Source organism: Xiphophorus hellerii, chromosome 16 (genome assembly GCF_003331165.1).
Source record: "Xiphophorus hellerii strain 12219 chromosome 16, Xiphophorus_hellerii-4.1, whole genome shotgun sequence".
In the NCBI taxonomy this organism is placed as follows: Eukaryota; Metazoa; Chordata; class Actinopteri; order Cyprinodontiformes; family Poeciliidae; genus Xiphophorus; species Xiphophorus hellerii.
The window spans coordinates 9,331,820-9,345,821 of record NC_045687.1 but is presented as its reverse complement, the minus strand read 5'-3'; the positions used below and the strand labels follow the sequence as shown (position 1 = coordinate 9,345,821).

At 37.1% G+C, this 14,002-nt stretch overlaps 1 protein-coding gene across 1 annotated transcript; it reads left to right on the top strand.

Moving 5' to 3' along the window:
* The first annotated feature begins 3,525 nt into the window (after window positions 1-3,525).
* LOC116735437 (hemicentin-2-like) lies at window positions 3,526-13,527 on the top strand. The gene is made up of 11 exons (XM_032587354.1): window positions 3,526-3,681; window positions 5,042-5,308; window positions 5,383-5,709; window positions 6,013-6,234; window positions 6,348-6,572; window positions 6,655-6,918; window positions 8,819-9,088; window positions 9,173-9,334; window positions 10,448-10,651; window positions 10,806-11,048; window positions 12,446-13,527. Exons 1-11 carry the CDS (start codon window positions 3,627-3,629, stop codon window positions 12,646-12,648), a joined length of 2,442 nt encoding a protein of 813 aa, XP_032443245.1. The 5' UTR covers window positions 3,526-3,626; the 3' UTR covers window positions 12,649-13,527.
* Window positions 13,528-14,002: the final 475 nt, after the last annotated feature.

Here is a 14,002-nt window from a genome sequence, read left to right as displayed (position 1 = left end):
GGGGAAAAATAATTCAAGCTGAAGAGTCTCTCAGACATTCTGACACTGGTGTCGGTTTTCCTTACAAACGATGAAGCTAATGGCTTCAAAATGCCAGCAGAGACACAAAGAATGTGGAAACAGAAGGACTTCTGTTTGCCTCATACATTTGCATGATCACATTACAGCTAGCGTTCAGTAAATGAACAACACTGACATTGTTGCGCCTTGAATGTCTCTCCTTTAATCTTTGTTTTTTTTTTTTAAATTAAGTTGTTGAATGCAGAGTTTCTACTTAGCTGAATGAGAAATATAGCAAGTGTGAGAAGAAAACATCTGGTCTCTAAGGCTGATGTAAGCTTTTCTCTGAAAGCACAAGGTCACTCTTTCACCTTTGTTCAACAAGTCATTCGTCACTGGCTCTGTGTTTGCACTTTTGTGTTTAATAAGTGTTTTTTCTTGTGTCTCCGTTGTGTGGGCTTGTGTGACAGAGGGCTTTCCCTCTGTCACACGATTTCTTAAAAGAGAGATCACTGTGATTCCACTTTTACAGGCACATCCGTCTTTTTACTAGACCACTGGCACCCTGGTGGGTTTACAAAAAAACCCCATTCAGATTAAACATCAGGGCTGCTGACACAATAGATAGACTAAAACTAGAGGTATTTTCCTAACTACCTCATGATTCACTTCCCTGTTCTCTTAGATGTTGGCTCACTTGCTTCCAGTTTTTCATATCAAAATAGATTAGGGATAAGGGAGGGGTCTCTGTCACTTCTCTTTTCTGAGCCCTCAGGAGGCAAAAAGAAAAAAAAAACCTTCTTTGAGTAGGGGGGTCAAATTTATTTTATGGAAAATCAATGTGACTGTAATAATAATAAAAAAAACACGTATCTTTGATGTCGTCCTTGTTGCATGCTGTAGAAACAACAACCAAAGCACAATTAACCTACTGAATTCCTGTAGAGAAATGAACATTGTCACAACCTGATGAAACCAAAGTGCTTTGCAGTGAGGAAAGATTAAATCAACCTCAGCTGTCATTTTCAAGACATTTCCCGGGTCAATTATTTATCCATTATTATCCTTTCCGCAAAGTTTATGTAGAAAATCTTTGTTCATGTTAAGATGTGACGGTTTGACACGTGTGATGAGAGAAACTGAAACCCACTTTGTATAATGATGCTGTGTTTGTCGGTTCCTTCCTTAATTACCATTCCTGTGAAAATGCTCAGTAACAAACTCCCTGTGCAGAGATGAAAGCTCAGCATTAATAAGAACAGATTGTGTTTTCTCTTCCAACCCTCAGAGCCTGATATTCTAAACATCCTGGAGTAAGGAGGAGAGATTAGTGCATGCAGTTCCTTCCTTGGGGACATGACTGGAATCTAAATCTCCATTTCCCTTTGTGATGCCTTCTGTTTGTCTTTCAAAACCTCACTTTTGTATTATCGTTCACTGCTTCAGTAAAAATGTTTAGCTATCTTTTCATCCCCTTCTAGGTTAGAAAACTTGCTGTGTATGGGTGTTTATTCTGTGTATACTCCCACCCCCTGTATTAACTAAAAACACATTTTTCTGGGATCTGCCCATTCTCTCTGAGGCTGACAGGAGCTTAGGGAGTATATGCTTGCATCTGATATTTTCTTTTCCTGACACACTTTTTGTTCCCAGATTTTTAATCATTGTACTGAAGAATAGCATATTGTAAACTAAACAGCCATGAGCTGACTCCACATTAATATTCCTACACTCATTCTATCAGGAAAGGGAAGCAAATCTGTTATCATTCCAAGGAAATTTGGAAAGTCCTACTTGTGAAACTACAAGGGCAGGATGTGATTCTCAAGGGGAAAGTGTGGAAAGTCCAGTCTTAGTATTACACGTGTGTTTTATGAATTCTCCGGACATAAAATAGGATAATGCAATCATGACCATTTCATCCAAACTACTTAGAAATTAGAAAGACTGGTGAACAGTAGAAGTCGAAAGCTGGATGTGTGGGAGTGAATCAGAGTGTTGGTGACTTTCGGATGCGTGGGCACTGAAATAGTTTTCATAAGAGGCTTCAAACTACTGTCACTGTTCAGTAGATTACAGATAAGAAGCAATCATTCCCCCACGTCAGTCTGAACCAACTACTTCAAAACTTTACCGTGCATTAGAGATAAAACAGATTTAAAATTCTGCCAAAAAACAGTTGTTTATATCCGGAAGAAATACTCTCGGTTGAGTTGATATAGGAAAGTTATAACAGTGTTTGTAAGCATTCAAGTAATACAAATGTCTTGGACCTTGTATCTATTTATTCCATATATACAACTATTTTTGTTTATGGCAGTTGTGAAATGTGAATTGTATGGAAAAACTACTCTCATGTTTTTCTCGGTTCTTTTTTTTCTATCCACTCAAATCTTCAGTTTTTTCCACTGAATTTCACCCAGATTCAAGGAGAAGACAGACTGGTCTTTCTCTGAAACTGCTCAATTGTTTTTCTTGGCCAGGTCTTTGGCATCATTCTCTTGAAAATCCACAATTGCTTAATGTTCAGAATTTTATAAAGAAAATCCTGGTAGATTTCTTTAGTTGTGCTGATTTAGGCATGGCTTTATTTGCCTTTGTGCTTGTTCTTTTCTTCATATCGTTAATATCTACTTCATGTGTTATTCTACTTTATTACACAACATTTATAGACTTGTTTATAAGAGTGGACTACTTAGGATTTTACTGACATCTGGTCTGAATTTAATGTTAATATGCCCACTAGAAATAAATTTAATGAGGAAAACGCATGGAGTTAATTTTTCTGGGCCTATGTTGATTGCAATTTAGCAGGAGCTCGCTGTTCTTTGTAAAAAAAAAACAAAACCGATAATTAAGTTTGAAATGATAAAAACATACAAAAAACCAATTTCACATTATGTACACGACTTTTTAAAATGATATTATGAAATTTGAAAGTGGAAAAAGGAAGAAGAGCAAGCTTGTATGACACCAATATACCATGGAAAACAAGCAAGCCGGAATAAATACTGCAGCCCCAAGCGAGGTCTGACTGACACTGCAGAATCAGGTCAGGCACACTAACCCAAATAAGAACGCTTCAACAAGGTCTAAATCTCACCAGAATTCAGGTCAGCTCACATTTGACAGTTGTTAGATAAAATGTGGCTAATTGTTCCAAATCTCAGCGACGGCTAGTCCGAATCCACACACTCAAAGACAGTTAAGATAAAAAAAATAATAATAATACGCAGTCAGAACCTACTAAGGACATGAGTTACATTCACAGCTTTTTAAAGGTGTGAAACATCCACAAGAGACAAATAATATCCCACCGCAGATATTTTCAGATCTGCAATGATAAGTATAAACTGAAAATAGCATATTAAAAGTGCCTGACTCTTAAAAATTATGAGTTTGTGTCCTTGTTCACACACAAACAACCAAGGGTTTGTTGTTGTGTGTGTGTCATAAGAGAATCAGAGCTGGCTGTATTTTCCCCCTCCCTCTTCTGATGTGTAAAACCACTGGTCTCCAAGTGAGTTAGCGCAGCACTACCCCACAAGAGAAGCAGAGCAGAGCTGGAACAAGTCACAGAAGACACATTGTTCACACCAGACAAGAAAAAAAAACAAAAAAACCCAATGACTGAGTGGATATTATTTGTTCAACTATTTGTGGGGCTGCTTCTTATTCCAGGTAAGCTTTACATTCACTGATTTCTGTTGTTGTTGAATTAATTAAAATGTAGTCTATGTGATGTCTTTTTTTGGTCATACAGTGTTAGATCATTTACCACTAATGTTTTAACCAAAACCATTGAATCTGTATGAAAAACACAGTGGTTATTGCTTTGCCAAATACCTTTGAACTAAAACTGTGGAACGTAAAACCAGAGGAATCTGCGGAACTTTGTTTTATCTAAAAGAGAGCAGTATAATATGAGATAAAAGAGACTTGTACACAGCAGAAAAAAAAGTTTAGTTTCTGATAGTTAAGACTGTTGAAAATGTGGACAATAGCAAGTCTTAAAAAAAGCTCTGATTCAAAAGCAATGGCTGAATAAACCCTCTGTAGCTATCAAAGCAGATTCGGTGTAATAAGTTTGACAAAATTAAACTAAACCAGTAAATAACATTAGGAATTTACGGTAGGTCAAGTTCCAAACTGGACCTACAAATGATCAGTACTAATAAGTTTGTCTCTGCAACACTTTGATTACTAACAACTGGCTTAATTTTAAGCTTGGTTTTTGCATTAGTGTCGAAATTGCTCAGACACAGATATGAGGCCACACTGCTCTTTCTTCTCTCTCCAACTGCAGAGCTCCGAAAGTGTTATTTCTATGACAAATTCACACGTATTCCAAAACATAAGAGATAAAAAGATGTAACTAAAATTAAATGATTGTTTTGTGGATGTTAAACGCAGCAATCAGACTTTCACTTTTGCTTTAGTTGAGCTTATGATGTCACTTTCATTGTTGGATCTGTTGGAGCACTAACATTACATTTGTTTTAGGGAGGGCACATTATCAGATGTGCAGCCAATCTTCTAAACCTTACTTCTTTTATCCCTCAATGCCAATGAAATCACTGAGTTTGAAAACCTTTTTTATTGTTTTTGTTCAGAGTACAAAATGTTGGTGGCAAGAATGCTATCTTGTTTACTTTGGATTATTTTTGGACTCAAAAAAACACTTGGCTTTTGTCTCATGTGAGGCTTTTTTTTTTTATCAGTTTTTCCGCTAAAAGAAAAAACCCTCTTTGCATTTGGTACAAAGGCTTGAAAAGTACGTTTTAAATATTTTTTAGCAATAATTGAAAAAACCCCCCAATAATTACTGTAAGGAACAAGTCATTTTGTATAAAAACGTTCTTTTAATATATACCTTTATTTAATGTTTCCTGTCTTGTTTGAACTCCCATGGACTCAATTTCCAGGACAATTGAAAAAAAGTGCTATTGAAAAAATATTAAAATCAGAAATCTAAATTGTAGAGATGGTTTGTGCTTAATCATGTCAATAGATAATATGTCACTGTACTTTTATGTAACAGGTGAAGATGCCTCCTGTCCTATTGAGCTGATCCCACCTCGTGTTGTGGTGAAATATGGAGATCCAATCTCAGTCAATTGCACAACATCAGCAGGGAAATTGGACGGACTCGGCTGGGAAGCTTCAGAAGGAGGCGCAAGCGCAGCTAATACGCAGAGATATGTGATGCTGACAGTTCAGAATGTGACACAGTGGGGCAGTCATCCAATGTGTTTCCTCAACTTTGAACAGAGTCAATGTAGCACCAGACTTGGACTTGTTATCTACAGTAGGTCTAGCAGATTGAGCACAGACCAATTTAACGCTTTAACAACTCCTGATAAACCTTTTCCTTTCTTCCAGCATTTCCAGAAAACATTAGCATCAGCTCCAGCATTGAATCCAGTGAAGAAATGACAGAAAATGTAGAGTATAGCTTCACATGTAGCATCCTCAATATTGCACCTGTTCAAAATCTCACTGTAAGGTGGTACAAGGGAAACCAGGTCATCTACAGTGAGAATCTAACAAATAGCACAAAGCATCCCACCAACCAGACGTCTATCTTTCGTTTTACACCGACAAGACAGGATGACCGAACCACTATCAGATGCGAAGCACATATGGACTTGGGGCCAGAAGGTCCACAATTTAATGCATCTTCACGTGAATTAAGTATTGGAGTAATGTGTAAGTAATGTATATTGTATTTTACATTTTTGTTTGTCTTTCTTTGGACAGTTCACAATCAAACCAGACGACATAAAAATAAAATCAGTGTTGAATTAATTTTGTACTGCAGCAATGCCCAACAAAAACATTATATAATCACCGTGATTATGGTTTCACTCACCTTTACATGTTGGATTCCTGAAACACAGCAACCAAAATGCGACAAGAATACTTCACTGATGTGACAGGATCTTTCACAAAACCCACTTCATTTCCCTGTCCTTGGACCCATGTTAAATTGTTTATATTTTTCTATGCTAGTTGGACCTGAGATTGAATGTCACACCGTAGAGATTCAGGAGGGAGAATCTTTGGATGGGAAATGTAAAGTGACAGGAAACCCCACTCCGCAGATTAAGTGGCTGAAAAATGGACATTCCATAAACCTCCAGTATTCTCTGAGAAGAAATGACACGGGAACATATGAAGTCAAAGCAGAAGGTCTTGCCTCGGTTGAAAAAAAAGTCCAACTTATTGTGTTCTGTGAGTGTAATTCTTACATGTTAAATGTCTTCTCCAAACATTTTAACCATTTTGTAGATGATGTGTTCTTAGTGTAAAGCAAGACTAATCGTGTTTTATGTTTTTCATTACAGATGGACCAGAGTGGACGTGTCCACACACATATACTATTCTAGAACACACTCGACACAACCTCACATGCAGTCAGGGCTTCCCAGAACCTACTGAGATCTGGTACAAAGATGAAGAGGAGGTTCAACTTCCAGTCTTCCTAACAAGGAGCAATGCGGGCCAGTACTTTGTCAGAGTTTCAAACAATCTGACAACTCTGAACTTCACAGTGGACATTGTTGTTCATTGTAAGCACTTCATAATTAATAAATACACATGATGTGCGCTTGCTTTTCTACAACTTATACATGGTCAATTGTTTTTCTGTAGACCCACCATCACATATATTGGAGCTTGAAGACTCAGAAGTTGAGGTTGGGGAAGTTTTGGGACTGAAGTGCTCTTCTGTAGGTAACCCACGCCCCAACTACTCCTGGATTTACTACAGGACTCACAATGTGAATGAGAGAACAGAAGATGGAATATCTCGCCTGATCATCAACAATGCCACTGGATTCAACATTGGTTCCTACACTTGCCATGCTTGGAATGAGAGAGGAAATGTCTCCAAAACTGTTAGAGTTACTGTTAAAGGTAGGTTCAATACAATGAAGGGGACTGATGCATGTAACAAAGAGAATAAACAGTCAAATTATTTCTTTTAACGTTGCAATGTTTTATATTACAATTTATAGGAATAAACAACATCTGGAGCATTTTCTAAAAATCTCCTTAATGTCCTTAAGAACATAATGGCTTTCACCTTATGCATTCCTAAGATATTCATACATTTTTTTTGGTGTTTCACAAACATCAGTGTATTTATAGGGCTTTCTTTAGTTTGTGTCGTAGATCAACTCAAGTGTTGCAAAATTATTTACAAATAAAACTGAAAAGTTTGCATTGCAATTTAGTCACCACAAAGAATATGTGAAAACTGCAGTTTTTAAATCTTACTATAGAGTCCATGGTCTGGACTTTGGGCCAGTCAAATACATGAATTTGCTTTAATTTAAAACATTTGTTTGTAGCTGTGGCTGCATTTCATAAGTGTTTTTAAAATAATCAGCATCATATTGATATGCAAAAACAAGTTGGGCTTGTAGATTCAATTATTTAATTTAATCTAATCTAATTGGGGGTTTTTTAAATTCAATTTTATATTTAATGTGATATTTCATAACAAAATACACCAAACATTTCAAACTTCTATCTTTAGGCAGCTGAGAAAGAGTGCATTTTGGGAAAAAAATAGTAATATTTATGTTTTTATATTTAAATGTCTGCTCACTAATGTCTTTAAATGTCTGGTTTAATATGTTTAGTCCAGTATACATAATATAATATAATATAATATAATATAATATAATATAATATAATATAATATAATATAATATAATATAATATAATATAATATATAATTGTGGCAGTTCTTGAAATATTTTCCAGGGAAGGCATTTAAATATTCCAGATTAGTCACTTTGAATCATCAACGCTTTATTCTGTCGCTTGTTTCTTTCCACTGGTAGTTTAGCTGCAGCCAGCACAGCTTGTTGCTGCTCAGCGGCTACATTTATAGTCTCGGTGGGAGTGTGTGGGCATGCCGTGACTCTATGCCCGGTGGTTTTTTGGGGGGGGGCTGTCTTCCTCTCCGCCCGGCTTGGAGCCTGTAACGGTAGCTTAGCTTAGCTTGTTGCTTTAAAAAAAATAAAAAGAAAGTCCACATACTTCCATTGAGTCCGCCTCTGGCTGTTTCCGTGCAGCTGAGGTGAAGCGGGAGAAACTAGAGGAGCAGAAGAGTAGAGAAAGCTGGAGAAATTACCTCTTTAATTGTATTTCAATGGAGAATTTCAGCTGCCCTCGCCTGCTGTTAGTGCTTTTGATTTTACAACTGTTGACGCTTTCTAACGGGACGAACTCCAGTAAGTTGTGCCTCTTAATGTGAGCACTGAAGACGTCATGTTTTCTTTTTGTGTCGGGGTAAAAGTGTCTCGTTGCCCGTTGCTAAATTAATGCTGCCTGCGCGTTTAGGTGGCAGATTCAAAAAGCTAAACTAAAAAGTTTATCGGGGGAAAAGTGTAAATACGATGGGATGTTTATAGTCAGACTTGATGTCAAAATAGTACGAGTAGAAAATCAGAAACACAACTTCTATTTTTTTTAGCTTCTTTAATGTACGATGTCATCATTGTTATTTAAGCAATAATAAAGCTTCATAATTATCATATGTGTGAGACAAGTGGATTGTTTGAATATGATGCATTAAACTTATCAATACAGAACAGCTTAAGAATGCTGGGCACACATTCCACCATTTAAGGGAGGGGAATATCCTTCCTGAGCCTTTTCCTTCTGCCTCCAGACCCACCATATTAAGGCCCTCTTTGCTTTTCAACACTGTTTACGCCACTATACATGGAAATACTGTGTTTTCACAATGCCTCTGGTCACTGAAGTGAAATAACATTCCCTCTCCCCACTTTGTTTTCCACAGGTGCTAAGCAGGAATGCCCTATTGAAATACATCCAGATTCAATGGTGTTGCAATACCAAAGCAGCGGGCAGTCTGCGAACTGCAAGGCCCAAACCAATAACTCTGATAACAATGCGTACTGGCTGATCAGACAGAAAAATGGAACAAATAAAAAGGAAAACATAAGTTGGACTCCAAACACACATGAAGACTGGGACCCAAGTCCTGTTTGTCATGCATCGTTTTTGGGAATAGGATGGTGTAACAAAACTCTACACTACATTCTTTACAGTAAGTAGGTCTCATTTGTGTCCTGTTGTTGCTATTGCTCATGACTATATGACTTTTAATCATTTTCATTTGTCTCACCTGCAGAACAACCAGAAAATGTCTCCGTGAGTGAAACTGTGAACAACTCAGCATCTTCAGAAGAGGGAAGTAGCATGACACTGGAGTGTAAAATTGCGAAAGTGGCTCCTGCAGAACATCTCAGAGTACGGTGGTTGTGGCAACGAGGGAATGAGACTATTGAGCCTGGTACAGGATTCTTTTTTTTATTATTTATTGTTTTTTGGTACAAAAGTCAACAATCTCAGCAAAATTAACAGTACATCTTATCATTTATTACAAACTATAATATCAGCAATAACCTGTGTAAGTACAAGCAACAGAGAAAATTTAAATCCCAAACTGGCCCTATGTGAACAATTTAACTACTGGTTGTGCCAGTCTTGGTGGTAACAACTACCATCTAACATTTGTGAGATATGAGAGTGTTTTTTTTTTTTTTACATAACTTTGGAAAAGGTTTCACCAACACAGCATATGCAGACACCAGTTTGCCCCCGAAGACCACGAGTTGTTCCAAAAATAGATAAATCATTAATCATCAACTTAAAATTAAACTGTGTCAGTCAAGCATATTTTTTCTTTTGTTCCTTCAGATGTAAAGTTAGTTTATATCTTAGAAGGAAGATGGAAAGCCCGTGTTTGACCTGTTTCGCCTTTATATTCTGTGATGCATTTCTATCCTAAAGAAAAAGATACACAATTTCAGATATCTCCCAAGCAAGACATTAACATACATGGAAAAAATTTAAGAAAACCTTATGTTATAGGAGAAAGTATGGTGGTCACTGTAAGAAAGACTTTCAGTATTCAACTCTGCTGCATGAACTGATCAGTACAGTATTACGAGAGAACGCAAAACCTATTGTGAAGAAGCGCAAAGGTTTTGTGAAGGAACGCAAAAGAAAATTTCTTCCCCATGATGGAGTAGCTGCTTTTTGAGATCGTGTTCATGTGACCAGACACATTCTATTTAAGCGATTTCTTGATCCTAAAGAAGAGACGGTGATTAATCTTGGCCACGGAGAGTGAAATTGACTTAAAAGTATGGTTAATCACAGTTCATTCATGATTTAATCAGGGAGGCCATTACTGCCAGGTTCGTTTGAATCGCTTTTTTTCCCCCCTTAAAAATTATATCCACATCTCAAAACTGCTGATTGTATTTGTTTAGGTTATATTTGATCAATGATAAATTGTTTGGTGACCTGAAACATTTAAGTGTAACAGAAAAAAAAAAGCGGAAGAACTTTTTTATAGCACTGTGGATTTAGGTGTTTTTCTTATTGCTTTATTCCTCAGATTCAGTGGGAATAGACAGTAAGTCGGAATGCAGCTTTCCTGAGGATAAATCTCCTGTAATGGTGGTTTGCACCATGAACATCACTCTGAATAGGACTCTCCATGGAATCCAGGTCAAATGTGAAGCTGAACTGAACCTGGGACCCAAAGGACCTCAACCTCCTCCACTTATGACATCCGATCCATTCACACTCAGCGTCCTCTGTGAGAACTACATTTACTTCATTACATTCAGTGTTTAAAGGCTTTACTGATGGACATTGTGTCACGTCAATTATTGGACAAAATACTAGCTTTAAGTCAAGTTATCGGAATAAATTTTATTATCTCACATTTTCTCTCCTTTGTGTCTCAACAGATAAACCCACTATTAACACTACAAAGCTTCCTGAGTTGGTCCCAGTGATCAGTGGTTATAAAGAGGAGCTTGTTTGTGAGGCTGATGGCAACCCGGCCCCAAAGATCACATGGAATTACACCTCAGCCACAGCGTTTCTTGGGTCAAATGGCACGCTCATTGTAAATGAAGAAGGCAGCTACATCTGCATTGCTAATAACAGTCTCACCACTGACACACGTGAGGTTAAAGTCATTTTAAAAGGTAACTAAAATCCTGTCGGGGAAAATGCATTTTTGGAAAAGGGCTTTAAAGAGATTTGCGGTGGTAATTTTAAACTCTGCAGGTTCAGAAAAAAAACCCCATAAAATTGAGGAATTTTATATTTCGTACACTAACTGTAGGTGTCCTGTTGTTTGATTCACAGTGGTTTGCTTTACGCTTTAAACTAATCTTTAGCACAACTGTCAGAAGCTTTCTTTCAAAGCATATGAAGAAAAGTGATTTCACTTGCAAAACATGAATGTGAAAAATGTTTTTTAGGATCAAAGAAAGTAGGGTCCATCCATAAACTAATCACATGCTGTGTCAGAACAGGACAGGTTAATGTTTGATGCGGTGATGGTAATGTTTAGTGCATTAGTTTGTGAATGTCACAGCCTTCATGTTGCTGCAGGGGTTTTCAATTCTAGGGCTCAAGGGCCGACGTCCTGCAACCTTTAGGTGCGTCTCTGCTTCAACACACCTGACTCAAATACAGAGTTCATCAACAGGACTCTGGATAACTTGACTGGAAACTGAAAAGGTAATTCAGCCATTTGATTCAGGTGTTTTGGACTAGAGACACATCTAGAAACTTCAAGACATCGGTCCTCGAAGCCTGGATTTAAAGACCTCGGTTCAAAAGTGTTTTTAAATGTCATAGTATGTTTCTATGTCACCAGTCATATCACACCACCTGTCCAAAAGAAAAAAATCCCTCCCTGCCACATCATGTGGTAAGAGATCTCGTAAGAGATGTTAATCGGTTATGACTTTGATTGGTCAACACGGTGTCCAGACTTTATCCCCAATGAAAATATTTAGAAAGATTTTCCCCATGTGCTAGAGAGGATTTTGTGCAAAGGTCCAACTCGTCATCTGTCCAAGATGATGAAACTGAGCGCATTTACTGTAAATGTCTCCTATACCATATGGAGGCCACTGGTCTTCAGGTTTCTGCTGTTTGATTCTCGATCCAAGGACCGTTTCTGCAAGTCTTTCACCATTTTCTGTCTGCTCAGTTCCCGTCTGATTTACTTGTCAGTAAAGGCTTGTATAATCACAAAATCTAAAAAGAAAAGCTGAAATATATAAACATAAACTTAATAGGCAAATTGTGCTGACCAGTAATGGACAATAAGTTGTGCACAAATGTAGTTGTTTTGTGTTCAGAATAATAACCTTACCTAGAACATCTGTTTCTAACGGCAAAAAAAATCTTTGTATTATTTTGAATAATCAGTAAATGTAGATTGTTTTTCTTCAGGTGCTGACAAGATAAAAAAGGTTTATGCATTTTCACACCAAAAAATATTTTTTAAACCTCTTAACCAACAAGAAATCTTGAAATTTAGTGTTGTTGTTGTTTTTGTATTAATATGTTATTTTTCTGCTTTCAGAGGACTACCTGCCCCTCCTAGCTGGATTTGTGGCTCTCACAGTTGTGGCTATCTCCATCATTTTCGTCTTCATCTATTCGATCTACTACAAGAACACCAAAATGCGTCGCTACAGCCTTAAAAACCCTAAACTCAGCAGTCACAATGGGAATGTGGCTCACAACGGCTGGGACATCCAGCTACCAGTGACCAAGCTGTCTTAGCAGCACTCCTTTCAACGGCACATTAAGGATATCTGCTCAGTCTGAATTCAGATTCACACTTGGACCGGTTGAAAATAGCTTCTGCTGCTCAAGGTATCATATTATTGTCACACCGGCTTCTCCGCATTTTATTCTTAAAGAAGTTTCATGCTTTTATGATGAAGGAAAAATTGTCAGATCTTGATTTGTTTTACTGGATCAGGCAAAATGAAGGAGTGAGAAGGCAAAAAATGAATGAGATGAAAGAGATGTATTTTTCGTAAGAAAGGAGTGTGTTATGATTATTGTTTTGCTTTGGTTTTGTGTATCTTTGACCTTTCTTCATTGTTTACTCAGTTCATTAAGAAACCAGGCAAAATTTAAAATCAATGTAAAACTTCCATTTGTCACGAAGAAGTTATATCTACTTCTGTTTTATTGGTTAGCATCAATGACTCAGTGAAAGTCGAAATATCTTTGGAAAAATTCCCTGCACTTTTGCGTTTTGCATACAATCTGCATCCTCTAACTGTGTCGGCCCTTTGTTAGTGGTGCCGTACTGTGCTAGGCTCAAGCCTGATGGAACAAATTCTCTTGTTCAACACTTTAATGTGTTTTTTTATTCTCTGAGTGACTGCAGGCATTTGTAGCCTTTACATGTAAATTCAGGAAAATATTTTTATGTAAATGAAAAACTTTCTATTTATTTATGTAGAACAGTTAAAAGTTGACTTTAAAATTGGACTGCATATGTAAACATTGCAGATGATGTTGAAGCTTAAGCTGCCTCGATTGTGATATGTGAAAGAACACACTGTATACATTTGTGAATACTGCTGTAAATATTTACATTTGTTTAAATCGTTTTTTAAACTATTAAACGTATGCATTTTCATAACATGTTGTGTCTGAAATAATACATTTAGACAATAGAAATGTACTTAAGGATTTCTGTATTACCCACAATCTTAGGTATTTCTTTTAATCAAACGTGCCAAGAGATTCAACTATCAATATGCCTTTTATTTATGTTTACTTCTATACTTGAAAGAAAACTAGAGCAACACAGGTGAAACTAAAACTGCCCTCTGCTAAAAAAAACAGTTTTGACCTTCCAACTCATAGAAAGAGCTATCTTTGGATCGTTAAAGCAACCGCAGACTCTGTTCCCCGGAAGAGTTGTGATACGAGCAGTTTTTCATGAACAGAACACCTTCAGCTGTTGTGATAAAAAAAAATCACTCCAAAACACTAAGTTACCGTAAATTAATGTCATGAAAGGCTCGTATTATTACAATTTATCAACTACTTCTCGATGTCACTGAGAAGCAAAGGGCGTGGGGCTTAGGCTTACTTGCTGCAACATGTTTTGAAG